The sequence below is a fragment of the Hypanus sabinus genome, chromosome 13 (assembly GCF_030144855.1).
Source record: "Hypanus sabinus isolate sHypSab1 chromosome 13, sHypSab1.hap1, whole genome shotgun sequence".
Classification (NCBI taxonomy): Eukaryota; Metazoa; Chordata; class Chondrichthyes; order Myliobatiformes; family Dasyatidae; genus Hypanus; species Hypanus sabinus.
Window position 1 is genome coordinate 64,142,635 of NC_082718.1, and position 15,733 is coordinate 64,158,367.

Genomic DNA, 15,733 nt, shown 5'->3' on the forward strand with positions numbered 1-15,733 from the left:
CTTCGGCCCTCTCTTCAGGCCTGATGAAGGGTCTCGGCCTGAAACATTGGCTACTCTTTTCTCACGGATGCTACCTGACCTGCTGAGTTCTTTCAGCGTTGCGTACGTATTCTTTGATCCACAGCATCTGCAGTTGTATTTTTGTGTTTTAACTTTTTCTCTCTCCTCAAATGCTGCTGACTGGCTGAGTGTTCCTGCAATTTTTGTCATATTTCAGACTTCCAATATTTGCCAAATTTTGATTTTCACACAAGTAAGGAATGCAGAAAAATGACCAAGGAGACTGAAGTAAATCAAAGTGAGAGATGGGAAAATGTTCCAAATATTTATTACTAAAAACACTGAATTATGTAATGGTTATTACATTGCAAGTGCTAATATTGAGCTAATTGTGCCTAGTTACACCAAGGTCCAATCTTAAAAGGGTCAGGCTGGGAACACTGGATCTCCTGACTTGGATTCTGAGATACATTATTGATCATATCAGTTACTTGAGTATTAAGTAATGTCAATGCTTTTTTGACAATTTAACAATTTATAAAATTATATTAATTTATAATTATATAAACACATAACCATTTATAAAATTAATTTGTCTTTTAGTTACCCTGCAAACATTACTGATAAACACTGCACAGTTTTGTGAAGATATATTACATAAGTTTCAATCAATTTGGTTCCGATCACCAGGCTGGGGGGAGCTACTCCTTGGAAGAGTCTGATGGCAGGGTAAAGGCGGTTGGCGAGACAGGTCTGGCCTCAGGCAGGTTGGCTAATCGGTACTTCTCGATGTATGGATAAGCCACTTCCCAAACCTGTGGGGAGGAGGAGATCAGTCACCAAGGAAGGACCACAACAGAATGGCTGCCGCATTTGAGAGCAGTTGTAGAGACTTGCCCTGGCATGAGGCAAGAATCTGGCTCTCAGTTATACTCTACTAATCACACTAGATCATTATCTCGTACCCCTAGAATCAATAACATTCATAAGAATCATAACATTGTTCAGCACGGAGCCTGGCCGTTTGCCACCTTTCCATGTTAACCCTGTTGCCCAGCACTTGGCCCACAGCTGTACACGCTTAAACAATATCAGTGTTAATCTGGGCACACAAATGTTACCAGTAAAATGGCTGCAAGCACCCTCTCCATCAGGACATCCCAGGTACTCACCACACTCTGGGTGAAAAAGATACCCCTCTGATCCCCTCTAAACTTGTTCCTCCTTTCCCCGAACCCATGTCCTCTAGTTTTATCCACCACTGATATGGTGAAACCTAATATAATTAATTATTCCAGCACCTTTCTATGAGTCACCTATACATATCTGCTCTTCCAGCTCCCACTGTCTGTCAAGTAGCCTGCAGTATAACCTCAGCAAATCATTCGCCCCTGTTAATTTCTAAACTCTACCCACATGACTTCATTTGAAGATCTTTCTACGACATCCTCTGACATTAGTGTAGCGAATAATGTCTGAAACTTCTAAACCCTGAAGCATTAAGCTGCCCTGTATTCAGCCATGACTCAGTGATTGCAACAGTGTCACATTCCCACATACTGATCAACATTCTGTTTATCTGCCATATCAAGAGCCTTCATTAACCAAGCCAGCCCACTTCAGATCCCTGTCTGCATCTTCTTTTGGACTGAATTCTTGAATATTCTGTAATAATGCAGCGACCATGGACAGAATTCAATCAGGCTTGTGAAACATGGCCTACCCCTCACAAAGCCCTGCTGAGTATCTCTAATCAGATGATGCTTCTGCAAATGTTCATAAGAATCAGTCTCTTAAGAATCTTCTCTGATAATCTGCTCACCACTGAAGAAAGGCTCACTGGCCTATAATACCCAGGGTTATCCCTACTCCATCTCTTGAACAAAGGAATAATATTTGTCACCTCCAATCATCTGGTATTGCTCCTATGGCCAGTGAGGACACAGAAGGTTGGACGTTTTTGTTTAAATATGTTTTGTGGGTTGGACATTTTTATCATCTGTAAATGTGGGAGGTACCAACTCGCCTTTTGCTCCAGCAGTAACCGATGGACGACATCAATGTCTGGTGCCATGAATCGGTCTTTAATCCAGGGCCTGGAAAGTGAAGGGCAACAAAACATCAAACGACTTGCAGCAATCTCAGTCAGCACTCCGACATGAAACTTCGTGGTTAGCAGCACACCTTACAGCGCTCAGCTGGAAGATTGGGATCTGATTCCTGCTACTATCTGTAAGCAGTTGTATGCTCTTCCCATGACCATGTAGGTTTCGCTGGGTGCTCCGGTTTCCTCCCACCGGTTAGGATTAGCCAGCGCCGGAAGCTGGGTGACATTTGCGGGCTGCTCCCCGCACGTCCTCGCTGATATGATTTGATGCAAACGATACATTTCACTGTATGTTTTGATTTGATGCACGTGTTTTAAATAAAGTTAATCTTTAAAAAAAAGTGAGTCAGTCATCACTCCAAACATACCTCACTACGGAACGAACCAGATCGTAGACCTTTTCCAGAGGAGTGGTCGTCTTGAGAGGCCGTAAAAACTCGATCCCCTGGCAGGCAGCAAGCAACTCTATGCTGAGCACTGAGTGAAGCAGAAACAGTCAATCCTCAATTATCCAGTTCAGGCACACACAGTCAAAATGGCAATTAACAAGCTGTCCAAATAACATCATCAAAACAGTAATCGACATATCAGCAAAATGCAAGATCCTTTATTGGTATCAAAATACTTTCTAACAGGGTCAGCACTTTCTTAATAGAATGTAGGCCCACCCACAGCATCTCATCAAAAACTCCCAATGTGGTGACTACAGAGGAATGGATCACTCAACCTAAATCCATGCCAATGCTGGTGTTTGGCAACCAAGTCTCACTTTGCCCCAACTACCACCATAATGTCCAATCCCTCCGCCGTGTACTTCTCCAGTTTACCCTTGAATAGTATCTACACTGTCCAACCATTCCCCAGGCAGTGTCCTGGGACTGGGAATGATCTGCTTCTGGTCCAGGTCTGTGGGTTCTGAAGTGGCTGATAAGGCATGGGAAGCAGAGAGATGGTGGATGGTGGGACTCAGGCAGTGTAGTCCTTGCACTGCAATAAATGGCCATGAGGATCAGGAATTGGCTTATTGTTGTCATATGCACTAACATAAAGTGAATAGATTGTTTTGTGTGCCATCCAAACAGATCATGTTGTACATCACTACTTTTAAAAGGTAAACAGAATACAAAATACAGTTGGCCCTCCTTATCTGCAGGCTCCGCATGCATGGATTCAACCAACCACGGATCGGGAAAACCCGGAAGTTCTCTCTCCAGCACTCGTTGTTTGAGCATGTACAGACTATTATTTTCTTGTCATTTTTCCCTAAACAATACAGTATAACTATTTACATATTATTTGCATTGTATTAGGTATTATAAGTAATCTAGAGATGATTTAAAAATACAGGCAGTCCCTGGGTTATGAACGAGTTCCGTTCCTGAGTCTGTCTTTAAGTCGAATTTGAAGTCGGAACAGGTACATCCGGTATTACTTAGCCTCAGTTAGTAAAACGTTTGTCTTAGTATATAGTATATATTTTACCTTTCTATGCATATAAAACACTTAAATATGTATTTCAATAATTAAACCATTGCGTTGCTTAGTAATAATTGTAGCTTTCATCGGGGCAGGGCCTTTCACATGCTCCATTAAAATTGTTCCGATCGTTGACTGTCTGTAGTCTCACACTTTTCGAATGACTGATGGCATTCCACCTCTTTCCGATTGCTTTATTACTTCCACTTTATTTTCAATCATGATCGTTAAAATTTTCGTGAACAGAAACCCTGCGGATTCAGAGCTGTGCCAGATCCTAAAGTCCACCGCACTGATACATGTTAAGTAAGGTCCGGGTTTCCTCTGGGTCCTAAAGACCTCCACATTGAGCCAGGTTAAATAAGAGACTTGAGCATCTGCATTTTTTTGGTATCCACGGGGGCTCCCGGAACCAATCCCCTGCGGATAAGGAGGGCCAACTGTACAGTGTTACAGTTCGAGACTAAGTGCAGTGCGAGGTAGACTGGGAGATCAGAAGCTCATCCTTCAACATAAGAGGTCCTTTCAGGAGTCTGATAAGCTGCCCATGAGCCTGGTGGTACATGCTCTCAGACCTCAGTATCTTCTGCCTGATGGGAGAGGGGAAGGGGTAAAGTCCAGGGTGAAAGGGATCCTTGATAACACTGGCTGCTTTACTGAGGCACTGGGAAGTGAGGACAGTGAATGGAGGGGAGCCTGCTTTGCTTGATTGACTGGGATGCATCCACAACTCTGCAGTTTCTAGTGCTCTTGGGCAAAGCAGCTGCTATAACAAGCCATGATGCAACTGGATAGGATGGAGCCTCTATAAAGACCGGGGAGGGTCACTGGAGAAATGTGGAATTTCCTTACAATCCTGAATTCTCCTTCTCCCCAGGAGACTGAGATAATCCGCTCTGAATTGTTTCCTGTCCTCCTGAGGTTGATGTTCACAATCACACGTGCTGCAGGTGAGTGAGAGATATGGCCAGCGAGAGGACACCGGTGCTGGTTCAGTTATCCTGCTGGTGGATTAAGAGGGTTTTCTTTCCAGTGCTCTGAAATATGTGCTGTAGGGTGACCTTGCCTCAAGAGCATCAATAGGTCAGCAGATCACATGCCTCAGGAGCAGAATTAAGTCATTTGGCCCATCGAGTCTTCCGCCATTGGATCATGACTGATTGATTTTCCCTCTCAACCTCATTCTCCTGCCTTCTCCCTCTAACCCTACTAACCAAGAACCTATCAAGCTTGTTATTAATTCTTTAATATAAGTATAACGTTCTTGTTCGGGTGTAACCGATAACACCAAATTAAACGCCGAGATAAACCACAGTCAATGAAAACCAGGTCGCAGTAAGATTAACCATTTACTGTTCACTCTTCACATTAACATATGGTGAAAACTGTTGATAAAACAATACAAGATTGATACAGTATTTGTTCCTTTCTTAATATCACATTCCCATTGTAAATACTTGTAAAAGTGACTATAACTACATTACATTAAGGTGCAGTATACAGGCAGAGTTTACCTATGCCATTGACTACTTTAAATACACTTCAATGCAAACTATCCGCAACTCTTTAACTAACGAAAACATAAACATTATCGACCGTCGTTACTTTTAACAGGATCGGCGTTAACATCTTAGTTCAATATATCGATTATCTATTAACTTACAGCGTTGCTCTCACTGTGATTTCTAATGCTTGCAAAACAACTCCTGCTCAGGTCTGCCTTGTGGTAAGCCCCCCACCTTCGCGTTGATCTCAAACTGGTATTTTCCCACGAGACACGGCGAAACCGGATGTGACGTCATCACATGCCGATATATTTTACAGGCAATGAATATACTTTAAACACTTCTAATTCTAACTAGAAAATACTAACAAATGAATTACTAAGCGAAAATATTATAAACTAAATAACTGTCATAAAGACAACACACTCCCCGCCTGACCTTCGTAAGGTCACAATGAACAGAGTGCAAAACTCAGTCTCTTAATCAGTCATTAGGTAGAAGTAGAATAACTTCTGTAACTGGCCTTTGGTAAATTTTCACATCGCCTTGGTCGGTGGTCTTCAATTCGATCTTCCTGACATGTCCATCCCCACTAGGGAATGTAGCAGTGATTCTGGCCATTGGCCAGCTGTTGCAGGCGATTTGCTTGTCCCTGAGCAGGACTAAGTCTCCAACTTGAAGATTCCTGCGGGGTTCTGTCCACTTTTGTCTGTGTTGCAACAAAGGTAGATATTCCTGTCTCCAGCGAGACCAGAACCGATTTGCCAGAGCTTAGACTTGTCTCCATTGCTTTGTGTACAGATCCTTGTCTGAGAAGTCTCCTGGTGGAGGGGGAGCTCCTGCCTTCTGCGTAAGGAGCGTTGATGGCGAAAATATGAAGGGGTTTTCTGGGTCAGAAGACACAGGTAGGAGTGGTCGCGCGTTTATAATGGCTGTGACCTCTGCCATTAGGGTGCACAGCACCTCGTGGGTCAATCAGGTGCGTTGCTGCAGAAACATTGAATCAAGAATTCTTCTGGCGATACCAATCATCCTCTCCCATGCGCCTCCCATGTGAGAGGCGTGTGGTGTGTTGAACTCCCAGTTGCATCCCTGCTGACTGAGGTACTTTTGCACTGTTTTGTCCATCCCCAGCTCCTCTGATGCTCCAACAAAGTTCGTGCCACAATCAGATCTTAACTGTTTTGCAGGGCCTCTTATCGCAAAGAACCGCCTGAGAGCGTTAATGCAGCTGGATGTATCCAAAGATTCAATGACCTCAATGTGTACCGCTCTTGAACTCATGCAGCTAAACATGATGGCCCACCACTTGCTCTCTGCTTGTCCTCCTCTGGTGTGTCTAGTGATGATAGTCCAGGGGCCGAATACGTCGAGCCCCACATATGTAAAGGGAGGGCATGCTTCGAGGCGCTCAGGTGGGAGGTCCGCCATGCGTTGAACTTCTAATCTGCCTCGTAGTTTCCTGCAGGTTACACATTTATGAAGTACTGAATTGATCAGTGTTTTACCTCCCAAGATCCACAGTCCCGCTGCTCTTATTGCTCCTTCGGTAAGGTGACGGCCCTGGTGCTTTACCTGTTCATGATAATGGCGGGCGAGCAGTAAGGATACATGGCTGTCTTTGGGCAGGATTACTGGACTCTTTTCTGCGGCCGGAAGTTGGCAGTGTATTAACCGGCCTCCAATGCAGATGATATTGTTCTTCAGGATCGGGCTGAATTTCTTCAAAGGGCTGTCCTTTGGTATTGGTTTGTTGACTTGGAGAGCTGAAAACTCCCCTGCGAAAGCCGCTCTTTGCGTTGTTTTGAAGATGACATCCTTTGCCTGGGCTAATTCGTCCGCGGTGCGAGGTAAGTTACATTTGTGCCATCCCCTACCTTTACTGTTTCCGGATGAATGTTTGTGAGATCTGGCCATATGAATGAGGAACGCAAGTCCTCTCACTAAAGAATTCAAAGTGGAGAACCGCCAAAAGCGTTCGTTAGTACGTATCGATTCTTCGAGGTAGGTGGCTCCTGTTTGTATTTGCGGCCGAATTTCCGAGTCTCTCTCGGGTTCGATCAGTTCAAATGTCTCGTTCATTTGAGTCCTTTCCGATGGTGGCTGATACAGAAAGGGGGGTCCGGTAAACCAGGTTGTCTGAGCCAGACGGGATGCAGGTAAGGATCTTGATGCATGGTCTGCAGGGTTATCCTCTGTACGTACATAATGCCATTATTCGGGCTTTGATGACAGGTGGATACGTTGAACTCTATTATGAACGTACACGTAGAAGCGTTTTGATTCGTTGTAAATATAACCAAGCACGACTTTGCTGTCTGTGTAGAACTTGATATCATCCAGCTCTAGGTCTAGCTCGTCCTGGATAAGGTCTGCCATTTCCACGGCCAGGACGGCTGCGCACAGTTCAAGCCTTGGAATTGTCGGCTCGGACTGAGGAGTGAGCTTCGCCTTACCAGTTACAAATCCTACTTCAACTTGGCCATCCCTCCCGACTACTTTCAAGTAAGCCACAGCACCGATGGCCTTGGTTGTCGCATCTGAAAAAACACACAATTCTGTGTGCACTGCCTCGGTGGGTGAGGTCGCAGTGTATCTACGTTGGATATGAAGCTGTTTTAAATCTGGGAGTGAATCTCTCCAAGCCTCCCACTTGCTTAGCTTGTCTTCTGGTAGGGGAGTATCCCAGTCAGAGGGCTCAGATGTAAGTTCTCTGAGAAGGACTCTTCCCTGGATCATAACTGGTGCCAGTAGACCCAAGGGATCGAAAACACTGTTGACAGTGGAGAGGACTCCACGGCGGGTAAATGGTTTGACCACGGTCGGCACGGAGAATGTGAATGAGTCGGTCGTTATCTCCCAGAGGAGACCAAAGCTCCTTTGTGTAGGTATGGTTTCTCCATCTAAATCTAGGTCTTTGATTGCTGGAGCACAGTCATCGTGTGGAAAGGCCTCCATTACTGCCTGACGGTTTGATGCAAACTTATGCAAGCGGAGGTTTGACTCCGTGAGTGAGGCTTGTGTACGTCGGAGCAGATCGATTGCTTCCTCTTCTGTCTGTAGTGATATCAAGCCGTCGTCGACGTAGAAGTGCCTTTCTACAAACTTAACGGTGTCGTCACCGTGCTCCTGTGCACCCTCTCTGATGGCTCTTCGCAGCCCATAGATGGCCACGGCAGGTGACGGACTATTGCGAAAACGTGGACTTTCATCCAGTACTCGATAACTTCCTTGTTGATGTTGTTGTCCTTATACCATAAGAAACGGAGGAAATCATGATAGTCCTCCTGTACTAAGAAGCAATGGAACATCTGCTGGATGTCCGCTAAGATTGCGACCTTCTCCTTCCGGAAGCGCAGCAGGACCCCGAGTAGGGTATTGTTAAGGTCGGGGCCTGTGAGAAGCACATCATTTAGGGAGACGCCGGCACACTGGGCACTGGAGTCGAAGACCACCCTTATCTGATTGGGTTTTTGTGGGTGGTAAACTCCAAATGTTGGGAGGTACCAGCACTCCCCGCCTTCCGGCAGTGGTGGTGCTACTTCAGCATGTCCATTAGCGAAGATCTTTCCCATAAATACTATGTATTGTTGTTGCATCTCGAGTTTCCGGTTCAGGGTTTTTTGTAAGGACATGAACCGCTTGACCGCTTGCTCTTTGTTATTTGGCAAGTGCTGGCGTGGTTCTCTGAAGGGTAGTGGGGCGACCCAATTATTTGCTTCATCCCTGAAGACTTTGGTGTCCATCATTTTTAAGAAGAAGACGTCTTGAGCTGATGGAGCAAGTTTATTATCATGCTCCGTTTGAGCGAAGACTGACTGGCCCAGCGACTCGTCAGTTACCTCGCGCTTGTTAACGCCTTGTTGTGCTTCCTTGATACATATGGAACTTGTGCAGGGTTGAAAAATTGAATGGCGGCCACTCTCTAGAACATTGGTCTTGAGTGTGTTAACCGTCGGTTTGTGTACGTCACCGAGACACACCTCTCCTATCACCACCCAGCCCAGATCCAGACGTTGCGCGAAGGGGGCGTCGAGTGGTCCATTGACCTGCTGCCTAACCTTGTGTACCCGGATAACATCTCTTCCTAATAGCAGGAGTATTTCCGCTTTTGGATCCAGTTCCGGGATGTGTTTGGCGATGTGGTGGAGATGTGGCTGGTGTAGTATCGCACTTGGTGTCGGGATCTCAGTGCGGTTATTCATGATTTCATTGCACTCTAAGAGCGGAGGGAGACAGATGATGACTTTACCATCCAGGGACTCGATCTGGACGCCTTCTGCCTTCCTTCCATAAGTTTCTATGTTGCCTGAGCAAGTTCTAAGGTAGTATGGGAACTGATTACTCTCAATGTTGAACAATTTAAAGAACTCCGGACTGACTAGTGAGCGATTGCTCTGATCATCCAGAATCACATAGGCTTTGATGGCCTTGTCTTTGGCTCCTTTAGGGTACACCTTAGTGAGGCAGATCTTGGAACAAGAACGGCTTGACTGAGCTTGACCGCAAACTTCTGTACAGTTCGTGCTGACAACTGTTGACCTAGAGTGAGCCTCTCCCTCCCTGCCGTCCTGTTGTGGGGGTGAAGGAGCGTCGTCGGTTTGCGGTGACAGGCCGGGATGCATGGCCCCGACGTGATCCGTGCTATCACATTCCGGACACTTCACGGCGATCGTACACTCTCTGGCGAGGTGAGAGGTCGAGGAACAGCATTTAAAACATATTCTTTTCTCCTTGAGAAGGGCCATCCTCTCTTCAAGGGGTTTTTCCCTAAGCATTCTGCATCCTTTGAGGGGGTGAGGTTTGTTATGCAATGGACAATACTTGCTAGGGTCGTTGTTAGTTGTAAGGGCTTCAGTCTTGAGCACTGAGACGGGTTTATCAATGTTGAAAACATTCGAAGAGGATCTACCTGGCTTGGTGTAAATCATACTGCTTCCTGGACCCGCGAGGCTAGGGTCATTTCGCTTCGTCGCCTCCCTGCACACAAACCTAGTGAGGAGCTTAAAGGGAGGAAATCGATCATCGTGGTCTTCCTTGTAGTCTAAAGCAACGGACAGCCACCTGTCCTACAGCCCAAATGGAAGTTTGTCCACAACTTGTCTAATCCCAGATGGAGTATCTAGGTATACTAGACCAGCTGAGTAGCCATCTTCTTTGGCGCCTTGGATCTCCATGAGTAAATCTCCGAATTCTCTTAATGTGATCTTTGGCTGACACCTTAGGAAAGTTTTCCAGACGTCGATATAGCGCCGCTTCAATAATTTCAGGGGCCCCATAGCCCTCCCGAAGTCTCTCCCACGCTTTGCTTAAGGCTAGTTCGGGTTTGTTGATGTACACTGAACGTATGCGTCTCACCTGTTCGCGTGATTCTTTTCCCAGCCATTTCGCCATAAGGTCCAACTCTTGGGTTGCTCTGAGCTGGACTCCGTCGATAGCGTTGGTGAATGTGGAGTACCATGCACGGTAGTTTTCAGGGTTATCGTCAAACTGGTACAGTCCCGAAGTGACGAGATCCCGTCGTGCTAAATACTGCATCGGGGGATCAACTGTAAGTGGCATGCGGACTGGAGAAATACGTTGGCGCATATATGACATATATAACATTTCTTATGGAATTTGCCGTCCTGAATTCAACCTCTGCATCTCTTCTCACCAAATCTTGTAAGTTTGGTGTTGAGAAGTATTGGTTGTCAGCTCTTTCATTCTCGACTTCGTCACGGAGTTGCGAGGGTAAGTTGTCTTCCTCGTATGGATGTGATGCAATCGAGCCTCTCTGAGGTTCCTCGTGGCTTGGGATGTTATCAAATACATATGAAGAGGAAGGACGAGCCTGCCTGTCTATTTGGGATCGGACATAGTTGATTGTGCGTTCCAACCTGGTCCTTTCTGAAGTAGATCTTACTTCGGCCAGAGCATGCATTCCTTCAGCTTCTTCTATGTACTCTGCTTCCGCCTTGGCAGCTTCTTCTTCTCTTTCTAGCTGCAGCACTTGTAACTTTGTCGATATCCTTGCCATTTCCAACTGGGTTTCGGCATCTCTGGTGGCCGCTTCCATTTCTCTGGCAGCCTTTTCCTTCTGAATTCTGGCTTCTCTGGCTTCTCTGTTCCATTTTCAAATCTGCTTCTTGTCTGGCGTAGCGCAGTCGCACCCTGGCGGCTTCTGCCTTGGCTCTTGCCTGGGTGGACTTACCTGATGTCGTTCTACTGCCCTTGTCGCTGGGTGGCATCGACTTGATGCTGGATCCAGATGACATTGCAGCACTTGAAACACCTGATAATGCCGCTTTTTCACTATAACGTTCTCGTTCGGGTGTAACCGATAACACCAAATTAAACGCCGAGATAAACCACAGTCAATGAAAACCAGGTCGCAGTAAGATTAACCATTTACTGTTCACTCTTCACATTAACATATGGTGAAAACTGTTGATAAAACAATACAAGATTGATACAGTATTTGTTCCTTTCTTAATATCACATTCCCATTGTAAATACTTGTAAAAGTGACTATAACTACATTACATTAAGGTGCAGTATACAGGCAGAGTTTACCTATGCCATTGACTACTTTAAATACACTTCAATGCAAACTATCCGCAACTCTTTAACTAACGAAAACATAAACATTATCGACCGTTGTTACTTTTAACAGGATCGGCGTTAACATCTTAGTTCAATATATCGATTATCTATTAACTTACAGCGTTGCTCTCACTGTGATTTCTAATGCTTGCAAAACAACTTCTGCTCGGGTCTGCCTCGTGGTGAGCCCCCCACCCTCGCGTTAATCTCAAACCGGTATTTTCCCACGAGACACGGCGAAACCGGATGTGACGTCATCGCATGCCGATATATTTTACAGGCAATGAATATACTTTAAACACTTCTAATTCTAACTAGAAAATACTAACAAATGAATTACTAAGCGAAAATATTATAAACTAAATAACTGTCATAAAGACAACACAATAAGTTTCTACACTACAACAGAAAAAACACCAAAAGATTTTTACAGTGCAAAACGAATGTGTCTAATACACAAATCATAACAATACAGAAAAAGCACCCAAAATGAAATCAGATAATGTTAGTATCCTGCCCACCCCCTCACTACAAAACTCCAAGCCAACCATTACAATGTAAAAAAAGCTTTCATCACCACAGAGCTGTAAATATAAAGAAGTATAATGCCGACTACCTAATCTATAATGTATTTCACAACAGAAAAAAACTGTAAAACTTAACCAGAAAAAAAAGCTGAAAGTAATGGATTGCAATACAGAAAAGGATAAACCTTTAATCTAAGGAGGAATTATGAAAGTATTGAAGAAAATGTCCCCACGTCTTATGAAACTTAATGTCTGAATTAAGAAGTGAATAATGAATCTTTTCAAGGTCTAAGCAGGACATAATGTCTCTAAACCATTGAACATGAGTGGATGTGGCAACATCTCTCCACCTAAGAAGAATTAACTATCTAGCCAAAAGAGATGCAAAAGATAATGTTTGACGTTTAGTCGGACTCAAATGCATGTCAACTTCACCCAAGGTGCCAAAAAGAGCAATCAAATGGTTAGGTTCTAAATGGCAATTAAGAATATGGGATAAAGTTAAAAAAACATCTCTCCAAAATTTCTCCAAACTAGGACAGGCCCAATACATAGGAATAAGAGAAGCCTTGCTCCCTTTACACTTATTACAAAAGGGACTAATATCAGGATAAAACCACGATAATTTAGTTTTAGACATATGAGCCCCATATTACCATATAACAATTACAGCACAGAAACAGGCCATCTCAACCCTTCTAGTCCGTGCTGGACGCTTACTCTCACCTAGTCCCACCTACCTGCACTCAGCCCATAACCCTCCATTCCTTTCCTGTCCATATACCTATCCAATTTTACCTTAAATGAAAATATCGAACCTGCCTCTACCACTTCTACTGGAAGCTCGTTCCACACAGCTACCACTCTCTGAGTAAAGAAGTCCCCCCTCACGTTACCCCTAAACTTTTGCCCACTAACACTCAACTCATGTCCTCCTGTTTGAATCTCCCCTACTCTCAATGGAAAAAGCCTATCCACATCAATTCTATCTATCCCCCTCATAATTTTAAATACCTCTATCAAGTCCCACCTCAACCTTCTATGCTCCAAAGAATAAAGACCTAACTTGTTCAACCTTTCTCTGTAACTTAGGTGCTGAAACCCAGGTAACATTCTAGTAAATCTCCTCTGTACTCTCTCTATTTTGTTGACATCTTTCCTATAATTCGGTGACCAGAACTGTACACAAAACTCCAAATTTGGCCTTACCAATGCCTTGTACAATTTTAATATTACATCCCAACTCCTATACTCAACGCTCTGATTTATGAAGGCCAGCATACCAAAAGCTTTCTTCACCACCCTATCCACATGAGATTCCACCTTCAGGGAACTATGCACCATTATTCCTAGATCACTCAGTTCTACTGCATTCCTCAATGCCCTACCATTTACTATGTATGTCCTATTTTGATTAGTCCTATCAAAATGTAGCACCTCACACTTATCAGCATTAAACTCCATCTGCCATCTTTCAGCCCACTCTTCTAACTGACCTAAATCTCTCTGCAAGCTTTGAAAACCTACTTCATTATCCACAACACTATCTTAGCATCATCTGCATACTTACTAATCCAATTTACCACCCCATCATCCAGATCATTTATGTATATGACAAGCAACACTGGACCCAGTACAGATCCCACACCACTAGTCACCGGCCTCCAACCTGACAAACAGTTATCCGCCACTACTCTCTGGCATCTCCCATCCAGCCACTGTTGAATCCATTTTACTACTTTAATATTAATACCTAACGATTGAACCTTCCTAACTAATCTTCCATGCAGCCTTGTCAAAGGCCTTACTGAAGTCCATATAAACAATATCCACTGCTTTACCCTCGTCAACTTTCCTGGTAACCTCTTCAAAAAATTCAATAAGAACCTTGAACTGCAAAAGGCAGTGATGAGCACATAAAGAGGTTGAGTTAACTGACTTAAGAATTGAATCCCAAACCTCATCAGACAGAGAAATATTTAAATCATGCTCCCAGGCAGTTCTGATTTTATTGAAGGGAGCACACCTCAAGGTCGCTAACTTATCACGAATAATAGATATTAAACCTTTGCCCGATGACCACAACATTTTTCTCCAGCACCTCAGAAAAGTTTGATATTAAAGGGTTAATAACATGTCTAATTTGAAGATATCTAAAGAAATGAGTATTAGGTAGGTTAAACTTTGCAGACAGCTGTTCAAAAGTTGCAAATCAATTATCAATGAAAAGATCTTCAAAACACCTAGTGCCCTTTCTGTACCAGTCATGAAATGTTAAGTCCTGCATAGAAAGTCAAAAAAGATGGTTATGTAAAATAAGACTAGAAAGAGAGAAACTGTGAAGGCCATTATATATTCTGAACTGAGCCCATACTCTCAAAGTATGTCTAATAAGAGGAGTAACAATTAGTCCAGGCAAATGACAAGCAAGTGTGGATCCAAGAAGTGCAGAAATGGAAAAATCCTTACTAGAGTTCAACTCCACTGCCTCCCATTTAGGGCAGTCAGGCTGATTATGAAAGAAAGACCAAAAAGTAAGACAATGAATATTGGCTGCCCAATAATATAAACGAAAATCGGGCAAGGCCATACCGCCTTCCCTTTTAGGTTTTTGAAGGTGAACTTTATTAAGTCTGGAACATTTGCCCTTCCATAGATAGGACAAAATAATAAAATCTAACGAATGAAAAAAAAGATTTAGAAATAAAAATGAGTAAAGACTGAAATAAGTATAAAAATTTAGGAAGGATACACATTTTAACAACATTAATTCAACCTACCAGAGACACAGACAGGGGTGACCACTGTGCCATACTCTGTTTTGTAGAATTTAAAAGATCAGTAAAGTTTTCTCGAAAAAGACTCTTAAAGTTCCTTGTTACTGTAATGCCGAGGTAAGTAAATTTATTATTCACTAATTGAAAAGGGAGGTCATGAAATTCTAATATTTCTTCTTCTCTACTAATTGGGAAGAGTTCACTTTTATGTAAGTTAAGTTTGTATCCGGAAAGCTGGCTAAATTTATTAGGAAGTGAAATCATTGGGGGTAAGGAATTCGGCGGATTTGATATAAAAAGTAAAAGATCATTGGCATAATGAGAAACTTTATGCTCAACACACCCCCTCCAAATCCCCATCAATTCAGCACAGCTACGAAACACAATCACCAGTGACTCTATGGTCAGATCAAAAAGTAAGGGACTTAAGGGACACCCTTGCCAGGTGACTAAAGGGCTGGGATTGCTGAGAGTTAGACAAAACAGAAGCAATGGGACATGAATATACCAATTTAATCCATGTAATAAATCTTCATCCAAAATCAAATTTTTCTAAAACTGCAAAAAGATAATTGCACTTCTCACGATCAAACGCTTTCTCCGCATCAAGAGAAATGACACATTCAGGAATCCCAGTTGAGGGTGAATATAAAATATTAAATAGATGCTGTATATTTTAAAAAGAGAGGAGATTTTTTAATAAAACCAGTTTGATCTTCAGAATTAATTGAGGGTACAAAATTCTCCAATCTACAA

General features: G+C 43.5%; 1 protein-coding gene across 4 annotated transcripts in view; it reads right to left on the reverse strand.

Moving 5' to 3' along the window:
* Positions 1-311: 311 nt before the first annotated feature.
* hal (histidine ammonia-lyase) overlaps positions 312-15,733 on the reverse strand; it is a 95,783-nt gene continuing 80,361 nt past the window's right edge. For all 4 annotated transcript variants that reach the window (XM_059987812.1, XM_059987811.1, XM_059987810.1 and 1 more), the window contains 3 exons: positions 2,476-2,584; positions 2,027-2,096; positions 312-815 (listed from right to left, as the gene is read on the reverse strand). In XM_059987812.1, the coding sequence (XP_059843795.1) occupies positions 702-815; positions 2,027-2,096; positions 2,476-2,584 (293 nt within the window). In that variant the 3' untranslated portion in view covers positions 312-701. The remainder of the gene's footprint in view (positions 816-2,026; positions 2,097-2,475; positions 2,585-15,733) is intronic.